A 16,361-nucleotide genomic window follows, 5' to 3' on the forward strand; every position below is an offset into this window, starting at 1 on the left:
CATCTGGGAAACACAGACGTGGGACACGGCAAATTGTAAAAATAGCTAGGACACGGACAGAGTAATGTACTGAAACATGAAGGACACACACTTATAAGGCTATATCTACAGTTGAGAAGAAGAGCTGGCAAACCCTGGTGTGGTTTAAGTGGCACATTCCCAGACATTCTTTCATAGCCTGGATGGTATAGGCTATACAGAGTAGGCTGAAGACGAGATAAGCTGGTTAAGTGGAGAATTCTTGCTAATGCTAAGTGTTTCTTTTATGAAGCTGAAGAGGAGAATGAGACCCATCTGTGCCACTTAAACAGCAGAGGCATGGAGAAATTAGGGGTAGAATGGACACTATCATTCCATCAAGGAAGTGGTGATGAAACCGGGTAGACTAGTCTAAGAAAATGAAAGAAAAAATAAATACTGCTTGTGCTGGATACACTTAGTGCAGTCTACGAGAATCATTGATGTAGTGAACACCTTCACACTACTATCTACCATAGGTTATCAATGGGTAAAAACCTGTTAAACTAAAATGATTGTCCAGCAGATAAAGTAAAATGTAAAGCGAAGAAACCCATATTCTATGATGTTTGGGGGTATAGTAATATACAGTACATTGAGAAACTTATATTAGTGTTTCTAAGAAAAAACTGAGATGGAAAATAATAACTGAACAGAATCGCTGATGACTTTTTAACGCTCAACAATATGAACGGCAATGATAAAGAATGCGAAAATTACAGTTGAACTTCCATCATCCAAGAAATTTTTCCATTGCGACTTACCTACTGTCGAGTTTTCACTACATTAAATGAGTTGAGAGGAGGAATCAAACAAGGTCAATCTGCCCCGTCTCTACAAGTGGCTTTATTGACTTGTACCTTAGGACATACAGATCATCCGCAATTAGGTCTACAACCTCATCTCCACTGCAACATTGCCAAACAAGATAGATAAGTGGATGAACGAGATACATTTATAGGAGGAACTGGAATAAAATCTCTATTCTTTATAGCTAAGCTTCAAATTAGCAGTTCAAGACGCTTCCTTCAAGCCTAAATAACTAGTATCCCCCATACTACGGAAGAATATCATATTGTCACACTAAACTTATACGAACATTTGACCCACATGAAGATGATCCAATATCTGGTTGTTTTTAGAGGATGATTTCTTTGAAATATAGATCAAAGTCAAACCTACATTTATTATCATTAGACCCCTAAACTCAACACAGATAACATGTCTACATATGCATAGAATCTATAGTATATAAAGAGTTGATTAGAGAATTACACGGCATCAAGCTGAAATGATCCAACAGATCCCTTGCTTTTGCAGAAGACAAATGTATCCAGCTGCGGCTCTGGAACTGCATGTCAAAATCAATGATCAGAAAAGCATGAGGGGGAAAAACATCTTGTTACTCAGATGCTATAATGAGCAATAGCAGGTACCATAAGGCAAGCAAAAGAGTCATCCATGAGACAAGTGCATTTGAATTTTAAGATTGCCTGAATAGTTTAAGAATGACCCCATAGTGGTTATAAAAACCATCCACATCTACGGATGTAAATCGAGAACGTTAAACCCAATTTCCTCAAATGATAGAACAACAAGCTACAATATGCTTGGAAGACGACAAACAAATGATGTATTAACTGTTGAAACAACTGAATAACCACAGAATTTGTAAAACTCTTTATAGTCATATATTTCCCAACGAAATAATAATTGGAAAATAGGAAAAATTACTAGTATTACACCAACATTTTCTTCAACATTCCAAAAACTGCAATAGGATGCAAAGAAACTCTTGTATAAAAACTGTTGGCCTTCACAGATGAGCCATAAGTTGAGAGTATACTAACTAGGTAATTGCTTGAGAGAGAGAGAGATAGTACCCATATCATCCTCTTCACTTGATATAGATTGCTTCAGAACATCCTGGTAGCCAAAAGGCAATCGTGATAAAACACTTTGGTTCAGATGATTTTCCATATTTTCCTTACAGCTGTTCTTTCGAAACAAATTCACAGACCAAATTAGTCATGTAACTTAGCAAAAATTTCGCGCATAAAACTACACATATCAAATAAAATAGAATGATTCACCTTTTCGCAAACACTTTCTCAGGTTTAGAAAGCCTCTTCCATAAATCAGTTTTCGAAATGTGAATCATGTACTTCTCGATCTGTAAAAAGAAATTGTTAGATAAAAGGATACACCATTTCAAGGTCCTGACCAACAAAAGCAACAAGAAATTGAACCTATCCCCACCTTCTGAAGGCGAGTTCGAAGATACGATCTCAATAAAAACTCAGTCCTGTCCAAGTCCATCTGATAAAGTGATACGGTGAGCGCATCCTTGCCATCTTCGGCATATGCTTCCACAGTATCTTCCTACACAGACAGTATGAAAAATTGAATTAGACAAACAATGTAACATAAAAAAGACAAATCAGACACCCCCAATCAATCTTTCTTCTACAGAACCTGTTTTCTTAACTCACTTTCTAGAATCTTGTGAATAAGTAAAATTCCTAGAACCCTAACTTCATTAGTAAAAGAAAAAACTCTTAAATCTGTAAGAAATTCCAGCATAAAAACTATGTAACCCTAAAATAGACTATATATTCACAATTCATTAGTGAAAATCTAACCCCAAATCTCAATTGAATAATTGAAAAAGAAATATTTTCAGCAAAAATAAAAAAAGGGGTAAGATCTAAAAGAAAAGGTTAAACAGAATTAGGGTTTGGGATAAAAAATTTACCATATTTTGAATTTGGACTCTAGCATTTCTTACTACATCTTCCTGAAATTGAAGAATTTCAGGAGAAGCTTTCTCGTTTCTCCATGCGCGCTTCAAAAGCTCCACTTCAGTTGGAAGAGCTGAAATCGACGCATCGATATCTTCACTTCCAAAACCTAAACCTTGATCTGAAGCAGGCGCCATAATATCTTATCTGCAGAGACGAAGACGGTAAAGCAACAAAAGAAGAGGAGACGGGAGGAGAAAGAACAAAATGGCGCCAAAAATATAGACATACCCCCGTCTTTCTTCCAGAGGGACTAATCTGGACCGGGTAATTCACTTAAGGGTCCGTTTGGCACGGTGTTCATAATAGGAGGAGGTAGTGCAGCCTAAGGAGTAGTAGAAAAAAGGTTGTATTTATAAGTTGGTTTGGCTTCTGCCCAAAAGTTCATTTCTCAACTGATTAGCATCTCCGGTTGGTGCAGACTAGACTTCTTATCTCACTACATCCTACATGACTTTATATATATCCGAAGAAATGTCACCAAAACTCTTCACAATCATATATTTTAAGTTAGAGGCCTAAAAAGCCCGTCCCAGGACCATCTAATGATAAATACAACAGGATCCTTAGCTGTGTTTACTCCTCTGGTTCAGAGATAGTTTGTACTGTTCTAGTACAAATCAAGAAGGTTTTCACAAAAAAATGAACGGAAATAGACAAGAATTAGTAACTCTGCCGTAGCAGCCCTTAATTACTTCATTAAAATCAACTTAAGTTTCTCAAATAGTTTTCTTACGTCATAAATACTAAGTCAATAGAAGAGAAACCCTAAATTAGGAGACTAATCCGCCGACGACACCTGTCTAAGGATCACCGGCTCTTAATTAGCCAATGCTTAATCGGTTAGCTTCATTATTTAGGCTGACGGACCACTAATGAGGGCACCCATACATCTAACTTCAGAAGGAACGTGACAATACCCTCTCCATCAGAACATCCTTGTCCTCAAAGATGGAACTTGGGAAAATGATGTGCTATGTAAGTTGTATCTTCCCATGTAGCATCCTCTGGAGCAGTGTTGGTCCATTGTATAAGCAGTTGAGGGACAAAATTGCTATTGCAGATGATGATTCTTGAATTTAAACCAGCATCTGGAATGACAAGAACTGTACCATCAGTATCCAGCACATGGAGGGAAGGAGAGGGAATGTGGCTGGCTCCAATGTACTTCTTTAACTGGGAGACATGGAAAACAGGATGAATCCGAGCTTCTGCTGGCAATTTGAGTTTATAAGCAGCTGAACCAATCGTATGCTCTACAGGAAATGGGCCATAATATTTGGCAGCAAGTTTGAGGTTCCTTCTCAAGGCAACAATAGCTTGTTTGTAAGGCTGTAATTTCAGATACACCAAATCACCCACTGCAAAAACCCTGTCAGTTCTTGTCTTGTCAGAAAAAAACTTCATTCTCTCCTAGGACTTGTGAAGAGTGTGCTTCAAATAAGTCTCAACATCAGCCACAGAAGTAGTAGCAGTAGGAGGAAAATCCATGTGAGGAGGTAGGTAACCATATAGTGCATGAAAAGGACTCATTTTAAGACTAGTATGAAAGTTGGTGTTGTACCACCACTCTGCAAGTGGAAGCCATGAATGCCATTTCTTGGGCTGGTGGCCACACATACACCTCAAGTAGCTCTCCAGGCATGAGTTGACCCTCTCAGTTTGACCATCAGTTTGTGGATGGTAGGCTGTGCTTAACTTCAGCTGAGTCCCCAATGCCTTGAACAAGTCCTTCCAAAAATGACTAGTAAAAATCTTGTCCCTGTCAGATACAATTGAAGCAGGCAGACCATGGAGTTTAAAAACATGAGAGATAAATTCCCTGGCAACAGATGAGGTAGTGTAAGGGTGGTGTAAGCCAATGATGTGGATGTACTTTATCAGTATGTCCACCACCACCAAGGTAACAGATTTCCTTTCACTCATAGGCAATCCCTCAATGGAATACAGTGAAATGTACTGCCAAGCATGGTCTGGAACTGGTAAGGGTTGCAGTAATCCAGCAGGGAAGGTGCGTTCTCCTTTATTTCTTTGACATACATCACAAGTGGAAACAAATGAAAGAATGTCATTCTTCGTAGCAGGCCAAAACAAGTAAGATCTTGCTCTAACATATGTTGCATGCATGCCAGAATGGCCACCCACAGCTGAAGAATGTAGAGATGCTAAAATCTTGTGTTTGGTGTCAGCTGAAGTGCCCACATATAGTCTGCCTTTGTACCTTAAGATGTCATTCAAGTAAGTATACTTGGGTGCTGAGGCGGGGGAGATGGAAAATTGTGTTATGAGACCTTGAGCTGTGGTGTCATGTGCATAACTATCAATAAGTTCTTGAGTCCAAGCAGGCTGAGATAGAGATAAAAAATGACAGGCAGCAGTGGAGTGAGGTCTTCTGGAGAGGGCATCAGCCACCTTATTGTCAAAACCTCTTTTGTAATGGATTTCATAATCATATCCTAAGAGTTTCATGAGCCATTTATGTTGTAGGATAGTGGATATCTTCTGGTCAAGAAAATAATTGATGCTCTGGTGATCTGTTTTGATGATGAAATGAGAGCCTTGTAAATACTTCTTCCACTTATGGACTTCCTGAACAATAGCCAATAACTCCTTCTCATAAGTTAATAGTGCTGCAGCTTTTGGCCCAAGTGGTTTGCTGTAAAAGGCAATGGCCCTGTGTTATTGCATAAGGACAGCTCCAAGACCCACATCACAAGCATCAGTTTCAAGAAAAAATGGTTTGGTGAAGTCAGGTAATGCCAGCACAGGGGTAGTGTTCATGGCTGTTTTAAGCTTATTAAAGGCTACAGTAGCAGCAGGAGACAAAGAGAAAGCATCCTTCTTCAATAAGTCAGTCAATGGTTTGCTGATAAGATCATAATCCCTCACAAACTTCTTATAGTATCCTGTGAGGCCCAAGAATCCTCTAAGGCCCTTAAGAGTAGTAGGAATACGACATTCAACCATAACAGATATCTTAGCAGGGTCAGCCTTAACCCCATTATGGCTAATGATTTGTCCCGAATATTCTAGTTCAGATTTCCCAAAACAGCACTTAGAAAAGTTGGCAAACAGTTTGTGAGTTCTGAGAAGCTCAAGGACAGTTTGTAAGTGAATTAAATGAGTTTCTATAGAAGGGCTGTAAACTAGGATATCATCAAAAAATACCAAAACAAACTTTCTAAGATATTTCTGATAAGTTGTGTTCATGAGAGCTTGAAAAGTTGCAGGTGCATTGGTGAGACCAAAAGGCATTACCTTGAATTCAAAATGGCCACGGTGAGTCCTGAAAGCAGTTTTGTGGATGTCAGAGGGAAAAATCCTGATCTGATGATATCCCGATTTCAAATCAAGTTTCGAAAAAACTTTGGAGCCATGTAATTCATCCAATAATTCCTCTATGACTGGTATTGGAAATTTGTCTTTGATTGTGATTTTGTTTAACCTCCTATAATCAACACAGAACCTCCAAGCGTTGTCCTTCTTTTTGACCAGCAAAATAGTATAAGCAAATTGATTGTTGCTTGGTTGGATGATGCCTGACTGGAGCATTTCTTGCAGTAGGTTTTCCACCACTGCTTTTTGGATGAATGGACACCTATATGGTCTGAGATTGACAGGGATGGCATTAGGAATGAGGGGAATTTTATGGTCCAAGTTCCTTTGGGGTGGGAGAGTATGTGGGTCAGAAATGACGACTGGAAATTGGTTAATAACAGTAGTGATTTGTGGTGTGGGGATGTTGGTTGGATAGTGTTAGTTGATATGGAAAAAAGTTGACCAACAACTCCATGAGAATGCTTCTTGAAGAATCTTTTAACTGCTCCACCACTCATCATGCTTAAAGATGATTTTTGTTGAATTCCAGTCAGTGTGATTTTCTTTCCCTTATGCTTGAAAGTGATGCACAACTTAGATAAGTTGAAGAGGACATCACTCAGGTTTCTTAACCAGTCAGCACCAAGTACAGTGTCACAACCACCTAGTGGTAGAAGTCTGAGGTTCCCAGTGAATTTATGCCCTTGCATAATCCATTCCAGCTGAGAGCACACCCCTGAACTCACTGTTTTGTCCCCATTTGCTACAGTGACCAACAAACTGGCAGTGTGTTCAATTGGGCATTGTAAAGAGGTTGCCAAAGCAGAATCAATAAAGCTGTGTGTACTACCTGTGTCTATAAGGATTGAAATTTCCTTTTTCTTAATGAAGCCAGGAATCCTAATAGTGTCACCTGAGGCACTTCCTGTCAGAGCATGTAATGAAATCTCCATATCACTCTCAATAGGAGAGTCTGTCTCAGTCTTCAGTCCTGCTTCATAAAGTTCTTCAGCTTCCTCACCAATGAGTACACATAAGTATTGTTTCTTTGAAAATATGACCCCTCCTATAGTAGTCATCACAATTGAAACATAAACCCTTTGCCTTTCTAGCTTGGACTTGCTCAGGGGTTAATCTTTTTAATGGCATCATGGGGCTAGATTTGGGTTGTGAAGTTGGTGGAGGTGGTGGAGGAGTGACATTCAAGGATTTTTGATGTTGGGTGAAGGGATGGAATGGTTTGGTAGTGGAAAAATTATGAGGGAAAGGTCTTTGAGAAAGCTTAGATGTTTTTTGTTGGATTAACAGAGTTTTCTCTTGCATTCTAGCAAGGAAAAAGCATGAAGTAATGCGGTAGGTTGGAACATGAGAACTGACCCTCTAAGTTCTTCTTTCAAACCTCTAATAAAGCTAGAAATGAAATAGGATTCGGGAAAATCCCTGTGAAGGCTTAACAATAATGCTTTCAAATACTCAAATTCTTCAAAGTACTCATCCACAGTGGTGAGTTGAGTCAATTTATTAAACAAACCAAAAATATTATCATGAGCAGGATTTTCAAATCTAAGACAAACACTCTCACAAAAAGATTTCCACGAAATATGGGTTTGATTCAGACAAAAATTATCATACCATTTAATAGCTTTGCCATCTAAATGGATGGTTGCCATCCTTGTCTTGTGGTTATCCTGAACGTTGTTCATCTGAAAAATAGTATTCACATTTTTGAAGCCAACTTTTTGGATTTTCGCCATCGAATCTAGGAAAGTCCAGCTTCGGCATACGGTGTTGCTGACTGTAATCTCGACCACCAATTCGACTATGAAAGTTAGACCCACCAGCTTGATTTGACATTCCACCATTAAAGCCTTGAGTTCCACTTTGGTCTCCTTGCAGATCTCGATTCGAGAAGAAAATATTCTAACTGAGGCTGCATCTCTTGTTGGATTTCTACCTTCAATAACTGTAAATCTTCTTTTGTTGTTGTTGTACTGAGTTGTAGGGCAAGATTATTGACCTTTTTGTGTAATGAATCGAGCTCAATTTGTTGGCGATTGTCAGTATCTTGTAGATCTTTGCAGGTTGGAACCACCATGTTGAATGATAGGAAAGAACGACTTTGATGCCAATTGTACTGTTCTGGTACAAATCAATAAGGTTTTCACAGAAAAATGAACGGAAATAGACAAGAATTAGTAACTCTGCCGTAGCAGCCCTTATTTACTTCATTAAAATCAACTTAAGTTTCTCAAATAGTTTTCTTACAACATAAATACTAAGCCAATAGAAGAGAAACCCTAAATTAAGAAACTAATCCGCAAACGACACCTGTCTAAGGATCACCGGCTCTTAATTAGCCAATGCTTAATCTGCTAGCTTCATTATTTAGGCAGACGGACCACTGATGAAGGCACCCATACAACTAACTTCAGAAGGCACATGACATAGTCCAGGTAAAATCAAAGTTTGCACCAAAAACAAAACACAAAGCCTAACTGGAAAATCCGGCAACTGCCACATTCTTTACCAAAAACAAAAATAAGTTAAAGAGTCCAAAACCTTTTATCTAAATTAGCTTCCACTAATCCTGACAATGTATTGTGTTTTCCAGACCAGACTCATATTATGAACAGTTGGATGATCTTTTTTTAAGGGGAACATAATCAAGGCAGCCATGACAATGCTAGTGTTGCTCAATAAATACAAGGATACTGTTGAAGAGAATAACGGATCCTACGATGTTCGCAATATTATTTAAAATAATTAAGCACCATGTCTGAGCATGTAAGAACAAGAAAGAAAAAAGTAACAAAGTAGATCCTTCTAAGGTGGTAGGCATCTTCATCCCCTCTTTTTTTCTATTTTCTCGTTCTCTCTTTTCTCTACTGTCAATATGAGAAGTTCACTACATGAAATCATATGTAGAATAAAGAATACAGAAAACTACTTACCAGACATTGACCTCACCTCAGAAGCAGGTGGGCACAATGTCCTCATTTTGGGTACTTTAGAAGGTTACTCGACCCCTTTCTTCTTTTTCTTTTTTCCCACCATTTTTTTTTCAGTTTTTTTTTTTCTTTTTATACAGACGAGCTTACATCCAGCTTCAAGGCTCGGAGGATATCAAGTAGGAGAAGCCCATTCGAAAAATGGGCAAACTGCACCTCTGGTAGCAGTCCAATTTCCACACCCAAAAAAGAAGCTTCCATGCTTCGGACCAGGTTTGCGGACCATTCTTCTGCTGCTCTTAACCCCACAGAAACAGTATGTGCGCAAGTCTCTAGCAGAGTCAATGGGAGAAGGATGGTGGTGATGATGGTGGTGCAATTGGATGAGAGGAGGCACAGGAGAAGACTGCCTCATTGGCTTCTGGGGGTAATGGGTGGGAGTTGCGGGACCTAGTTGTCGGTCAGGAGACTGCTGCCATCCCATTGGGCGTTCTGCAGATTGCCATACCAGCGAGTTGGTGATGGAAAACCTGAAGCCCCTGTGCATGATGTGGGTAAGAAGCCGAGCAGTATTCCTGGCGTCATCCAGGCCACAATGTGCGCGACCTTCCCATACTAAACCAGCCATCTGAACAGCGTCTTTTAGATTGCAGCGTGCCCCACCAAAAACCTCACAAAATGGAACCTTCAAGTTGATCCACCTGAGAAAATTTCCAGGTGTTAGTGTAAGGTATTTCAGGAATCGACAGAAATCACTGCTATATTCATGGCCAAAATTTTGAATGCTTTGAGATGTTATATTCCGTTCAAATATGTGACGATTTTACAGTTTTCGACCCTACAATTATAGCAAGACATCTCAAATTATGAAAAATAACAAGATTATAACACCAACAGTTGACTAAGTTTTCGACCCTACAATTTACCATAATTAGAGGGACTGGATATACACACGAACTAGCAGTGAACAATGAACATACTAAGAGAAAAGAACCCGACGATGTGTCAAGCTGCACAAACATTGGGGCTCTCTAGTTCATGAACAATTTTACGGTGGTCCCTACCACCGTAATAATTACTAAGGTGAAAAAATTGGACCGAGACACTCATAGTCCAATCAACCAAAACGTTTAGAGAGGACTAAATCTACACCTTGCTTACAACGTAAAAGCCAGGAAACAAAACCTAATCACCTGTTGAAGTAAGGAGGTTTACGAATCCTCTTAAAGCGGCATTCAGATTCCAGCATGACCCTACAATCCCAGTTCGACCAAGTTACCACAGCAAAATTAGTGTGCTTGATCCCCTTATCTTCAAGCCACTTATCATGCATGAGTAACGCTTCGCCTAGAGGGACACCTCTGTCCACCTGGAAAACCACAAACACATTTTAGTTATTTCTGCTGCATAGCTTCAACAAATGGCTTCTATTGATAAAAGCACTTTATTTATAGTGATTACTATGATTTAATCAGCAACATTCCTTCCATCATTAGGGTACAGACGACAAACACAAATTATGGAAATGATCACCTAATTCTGGTATGGTGGTAGCTAATCTATAAACAACAAGTTTTTCTTGTACTCTATTAAGCAGATACACTTTACAATATCTGCAGCAGTCCTTGATAATAACCAACAAATACTGGGTCCCTAACAAATATTTGTGAACAGCTTTGTACCCTTTTACAGGGCTTCTTGCTACTTAACCCAAAAAGATTTTCACAATTATGGTCACATTGTTAAACTCATGCAGGATGTGGTTTGAATTTGCAAAAGATGCAATTGTGAATCAATGTACAACATATTTACTTTGGACCACACTGCTGCCCAACCAGCAACCAAGATCCCTTCATACAAAAAAGCCTTCTCCACATGAAGTCAGATTAATGACCATAAAATGGAGTCGGTTAAAACTCCTGTTTCCCTATTGAAACTTGAGACCAGGTATTCATATCACATGATCCAGACAATGAATATGGCTCCCCATTAATTACTTAGCATAAGTACAACACAAAAAGTCATAAATTCATGATTTTGAGCCGTCATTCAAACACAAATACCATACTTGACCACTAAAACTCAATATTTACCCATCCTTAAGTAATTTGAATATATGTTATATTATCCTTAACTTACATAAATAATCTTTATTTTGGCTTGAACAAGAACTCAAGAACTAACACAAGTGGAACAAAGAAGTGACTAATTCAAGTCGTCACACAGGATGATGCTTAGTTATAAATAACTAAGCAACATGAAGTAGAAGGTAAGGATAATGAATAGATACACAGACTTGTATGATAGTACGAGCAATTGTGCTACTATTTTGAGAGTTAAACATTCATACAATACAAATAATACCCCGTCATCGCATAGTTCACGAATTGCCGCAAACCAGCCAGCTCCACCCCGTTAATTCTATGGACCCCTCTACGGATACTAACTACACTTCCTCAAACTTTATGATAGATAGTCTAACAAATCCCAGCAACACAAACTGATCCGTGAATTGGGGCTGTTGGTTAGAGCTTGTAAATAACTATAATGGCATTTACTAAGGATTGTGATTTCTGAGTAACTGGAAAACAAAGAGAAAAAAATCCTTTCTACAAGTAAATTGTGATGGTGGAGCTGTGTAAAAAATCCTAATACATCGGCTGTCTACACAGCTAAACCTAGACATGTTGTTCAGATACCTAAACCTAATGAAGGCACTATGTCTTCTGTCAAGGTAGTGCATGATTACCTACATGAGGACATCAGAAGCCACTCAGATTGCATTATCTGTGTTTATCATGAGTCGCAGAAGTTAATTGGCACTCCATGCGTCTCATTGCAACATCAGCTTGCTGATATCTTTAGCAAACCATAGCTTATGCTTGTTTTAGTTCCAAGTAAGGTTTAGAAAACCTCCGTGCTCTATCCTAAGTTGAATATCAAAAAAATAAATCATTAGTTATAACTTGTAAACTGATAGCAGTTAGGTAGCTTTCAGGGTTCTACTCTCTGAGTACATCATTTTTTCAGCACTATGACTATCCCCAACTGTATAAGCTCCTTGTACTTCTTCCAAGACGATAATTTCTATGGTTTATCTGCTACAAGTATGTTTTACTTGGTCTAGGATAGTGAAGGTGAAAACATGTCTATCACCCCATTAGAAACATAAAAATAAAAATATAGACAAGAGAAAAAAAAAGGGAGTAGCAAAGTACACTGAAGACACACCTGAATTTGCTGTATGCCAGTCAAGTCCTTGCAGAACTCAGTGAGATTTTGATGATAAGCAGGTCGCACATATGTCTGAAAAGAAGCTTCCAATTGCCCAGTCACACTGTTCACTAAAACAGATGGAAACTCGATAATTTCTTGTGGGTGGGGATTCCTTTCCTTGTCACAGGTTGCTTCGAAGTCTATAACCACAAAATATTGAAACTCTTGAAACTGAAACTCATGTGGATAGCCACCTTGAGAAGCAAGCATCCTGAAGGGTATATACTGGATTCTGTTTTCTAAGGGAAAATGATGCTCCCTATTCATGTAATGTAAGTTCTCGAAGGCATTCCAGTTCTGTTGTGGCTTCTGATAGTCGGGATGATTAAAGGTTGAAGACCACATGCAAAAATCTTGTTGGTACATGGGTCTAGGATAACCACCTTCACCTGGAGGTGCAAAAGATTCATTGCTTGATGAACTTTCAGGTTCTACAATGCCACCACCTCCTGGATGAGCATTGTTTTCATCCTTGTACTCTACAAACCCTTCCATGGATATTCCATCATTTTGCAAATGGAAAGGGAATGCCTCAGGCTGTAGGCATCTTATGGATGCCTCCTGGTTCTTCTGCATTGTTCTGCAGTCACCCGGAAAGAAAAAAAAAACTAGTAAGATTTCAATAACCTATAAGACGATAAAGCATTGAACAAGTCATTTGAAACCATACTACGGAATTAGGCTTTTCACAGTAGCTCAAAAGGATATGATCGAAATGATGATGGCAAAAGAAGGTATTCACTCAAAAGGATTTGGTTTGAACTTAGAAGACTTAACGTGAGCAACAGCATAATATTTATAAATTTCAGCACTGAACCAAAAAAAAATGTATAACACATTAATATGCTATTTGCAACTCAGATCTCTCTTTGCAGTAAGCAGGGCATAACCTGATAGGCAGCCAAGACATAGAGGTATGTGACTGCGGAAATTACACGGTGGCGGTATATGAGCCAAACATCCGTAGATAGGTCAGAAGACATTGGTATGGGGTTAAAACAAGACTTCGAATCAGCAGTGGCATATAAATTATCTATAGTATTGAAAGGGACTGATGTTGGAATGTACTCTCATCAATGACACTACTAACTCAACTGTTGAAGAAGTAGAAGAGTATAAGAAGAAGACATCCTTAGCCTATACAACCATATACATTGGCACACAAATACTTATACACACTGAATTTTCAATATAATATCCAAACAAGTAATAATAGGTTCTAAAACACCAATCCCACAGAATCTCCTGCTAATAGACTATAACTCACTGGCTAGAGCAGGGAAACTTGGGACTGTTACAATATACCTCCTTCACACAAGTTTCATCAGAAATTCAAACAATTACATTGAAAGAGTAAAATAAATCAAAACTATGAATTCAGCTATTATCAGCATCCCATCTCCTTGTTGATTTAGTAATGCTATCGTTTTGTTTATTGCTAAGTTGCTATGCCAGCAATGGTACAATACGGATGCCATATAATAAATAATCATATAAACTTACAAATTGGTGGCAATCCTTGGTCTCTAAGTTCTCCAATCATTTGCACGTTGTTGGAGACAACACCTTCGCTGTGAATTCCAATCAGATTCATAGTATTAGATTGGAAATTTACCAATCCAAAAAACAAACAAACTAATAATTTGCAAAGGCAATTGATGTAAAGCTCAATTGGTTCGCCTACAGAGAACAATTTCATGTTAACTAATCTTAAAACCTAAGCATATTTAAACAACTACAGCAGTAACCAACTCTCAATTATCATGATTTTGAAAGCAAATCAAACGAAAGGCAACATTAAATTATCCAAAAAAAAAAATTACATCTAAATCGAAATCTGCTCCTTGAAAAATAAGATAAATCGAAATCCGGTAAGATTAGAATAGAATTTACAGAAAGAATAATCGAAAGAAAGAAGAAGAAAAAAATTGAAAGAAAGCCAAATCCGCTTACATTGATTCTATAGACAGACACAGAAGGAAGGGGGAGAGAGAGAAAGAGTTTGAGTGAAACGGAAGAAGGTGATCATAAAAAAATCAGGACTAAAAAGCTTACCAGTTTCCGGTTTTCCTTGGAAACCAAGCAGGTGACTCTACTCCTAACTTCTTCATCCTTTTTTTTACTTTTATATCCTTTTAATCAATTTTTATTTACACTCACGTGATATCCAAGTGCCCCAAATATCTTCTTTCCACTTTTATCCCCGACTGGTCATCTTCGTCCTTTTTCTATTTTTAGACTATCTCTTACCCGACACATAATTAACAAAACCAAGGTTGAATTAGAGGCGCTCGAAAAATAATTGGGGATCCTAACTACATGATAAAAAAGGTCATGAAATAGTAATTGGGAGTTATCCCTTATTCCCAACTTTTTTAAATGGCTAAACTATCCCTAATCATTAGTGGTAATTAAGTTAATTAATTGTTAATAAGATTAAAATCAGATTTAGGGAAAAAAATTGATAAAATAAAAATTGTGTTTGTGTGTTGTGGAGAGGAAGAAGTTGATTTTTGGGGGGATTCTGGTAGAGGAATCATATTGCTCAGAATGAAGGAACCAATCCTCAATATGAAGAACCTGAAGCTCAAAACAATCAGGTAAACTTCCTATACTCTTCAAATTGTATGAATGATGCCCCAAGTGGTCGATTCATGTACACTATGCAACTACTCAGAGTGAGGGTCGTTAAGTCGAGAGGGTAACAAACGAACGACTCTAAGGAGTCGTCAATTACTTGACACTTTGACGACTCAAACCTGCAACTTTTGCAGGTTATGAAAAATCGTCAACCAAGTGTGATATAATTGACGACTCCAGCTAGTCAGGTCATATAGAGTCGTTAACTTAATATGTTTAGAACCCAACGACTCTAGAACTTTTTACTCTCTGAAGATGTTACTCTTAGGGTCGTTAATTAGGCATTCCTATATACTGACGACCCTAGCGAGCCATTTCATAGATCAAGGGTCGGCAAGCAAAATTTATAAAACCAAATGACCCTTCAATATCGTTAACGACTTCACATGACGACCCTTCAACACAGTTAACGACTACAACCATTTGACATGACGATCCTTCCTATTTTTTGAACAGGGAACAAATTTTGTATCATATAGAGTCGTTAGCGATTTAGAAATCCCTAGACGACACTATTCAGGGCAGAAAACCAGGTTTAGGGTCGTTATCTACTACACCCTAATGGTCAACGATATTTTATCAATTCAACATGCATATCAAAAATCGTTAAGAAATAAAAAAACCGTGGTTAACGACCCTGGAACTGTAACTGCAATTTTGCAGTTGAAAACCTAATTTTTTTTAGTTCACTGAAAAAAAAATCTCATAAGTCGTTAATGGAATGGGAAACAGTGGGAGAGAGGGAGCGGAGGAGAAGAAGAATGGGAGGAGAAGAAGTAATTAGAGAAGGGTAAAATAGTTATTTCACCATCATTTTGGAATCCCCATATATCTTTTGGTATGGGTATAAAATGTGTCCTGGCCCCCAATTCAGCCTTGATAATTAACTACCCCTATGATACCTGGCGAGATTGGGGTATACCCAGATTTATATGGACATAGTGCCCTTACTAAGGGGAGACCAAATATGGATGAAGTTATAATACTACCCTTACCTTTTATAATTCTAATTACCCTAAATCAGTTTTTTTATACCATTTCATCTTCTTCTTCTCCTCCACCTCTACCTTACCGGCTCTTCCTTCCCCACCATTGAAAACTCGTCGATTAATTCGTCGTAATCGTCGATTCGAAAATTTCGATTAGTCTTCAACCATGGAACCGTCGAGGGCTAGTAAGATGAAACAAACAAATAGAAAGCGCAATGAATTCAACCCTGGAATTCCAAGTTTAGTTCAAAAGAAAGTGAAGGAAAAAACCGTCGAAGAGGAAGAGATCAACGCCGCTGAAACCGAACAAATGACGCGATTAAGAAAGTAAGGGCCTACTTAAACTCACTCCAGTATTTCAATTTCATGTT

The 16,361-nt window shown here is 38.3% G+C and overlaps 2 protein-coding genes across 4 annotated transcripts; both read right to left on the minus strand.

Moving 5' to 3' along the window:
- Positions 1-545: 545 nt before the first annotated feature.
- Positions 546-3,182, minus strand: LOC113323574 (DNA replication complex GINS protein SLD5-like). 2 transcript variants are annotated; one of them, XM_026571895.1, is made up of 7 exons: positions 3,051-3,182; positions 2,774-2,966; positions 2,278-2,400; positions 2,112-2,191; positions 1,902-2,011; positions 1,294-1,369; positions 546-926 (listed from the first exon to the last, which is right to left on the minus strand). In XM_026571895.1, exons 2-7 carry the CDS (start codon positions 2,954-2,956, stop codon positions 827-829), a joined length of 672 nt encoding a protein of 223 aa, XP_026427680.1. In that variant the 5' UTR covers positions 2,957-2,966; positions 3,051-3,182; the 3' UTR covers positions 546-826. The 2 variants fall into 2 exon arrangements, with proteins under 2 accessions (XP_026427680.1, XP_026427679.1); XM_026571894.1 differs by lacking the exon at positions 3,051-3,182 and having other exon boundaries at positions 2,774-3,038.
- Positions 3,183-8,851: 5,669 nt separating this feature from the next.
- On the minus strand, positions 8,852-14,471 carry LOC113321856 (ERI1 exoribonuclease 2-like). Of its 2 annotated transcripts, none has more exons than XM_026569794.1 (5): positions 14,417-14,471; positions 13,865-13,932; positions 12,317-12,941; positions 10,279-10,454; positions 8,852-9,786 (listed from the first exon to the last, which is right to left on the minus strand). In XM_026569794.1, exons 3-5 carry the CDS (start codon positions 12,935-12,937, stop codon positions 9,261-9,263), a joined length of 1,323 nt encoding a protein of 440 aa, XP_026425579.1. In that variant the 5' UTR covers positions 12,938-12,941; positions 13,865-13,932; positions 14,417-14,471; the 3' UTR covers positions 8,852-9,260. The 2 variants fall into 2 exon arrangements, with proteins under 2 accessions (XP_026425579.1, XP_026425578.1); XM_026569793.1 differs by having other exon boundaries at positions 14,315-14,454.
- Between the last annotated feature and the right edge of the window lie 1,890 nt (positions 14,472-16,361).

This window comes from Papaver somniferum, chromosome 11 (assembly GCF_003573695.1).
Source record: "Papaver somniferum cultivar HN1 chromosome 11, ASM357369v1, whole genome shotgun sequence".
NCBI lineage: Eukaryota > Viridiplantae > Streptophyta > Magnoliopsida > Ranunculales > Papaveraceae > Papaver > Papaver somniferum.

Coding starts and splice junctions, on each gene's coding strand:
- LOC113321856 (XM_026569794.1), bottom strand. CDS start 12,937: ATGCAGAAGAACCAGGAGGCATCCATAAGATGCCTACAGCCTGAGGCA. Junction 10,455..12,316: donor CTGGCATACAGCAAATTCAG/GTGTGTCTTCAG, acceptor GTGGTTTTCCAG/GTGGACAGAGGTGTCCCTCT. Junction 9,787..10,278: donor AAACCTCCTTACTTCAACAG/GTGATTAGGTTT, acceptor AAATTTTCTCAG/GTGGATCAACTTGAAGGTTC.
- LOC113323574 (XM_026571895.1), bottom strand. CDS start 2,956: ATGGCGCCTGCTTCAGATCAAGGTTTAGGTTTTGGAAGTGAAGATATC. Junction 2,012..2,111: donor GAGAAAGTGTTTGCGAAAAG/GTGAATCATTCT, acceptor TCGAAAGAACAG/CTGTAAGGAAAATATGGAAA. Junction 927..1,293: donor TCATTTCAGCTTGATGCCGT/GTAATTCTCTAA, acceptor GCAATGTTGCAG/TGGAGATGAGGTTGTAGACC.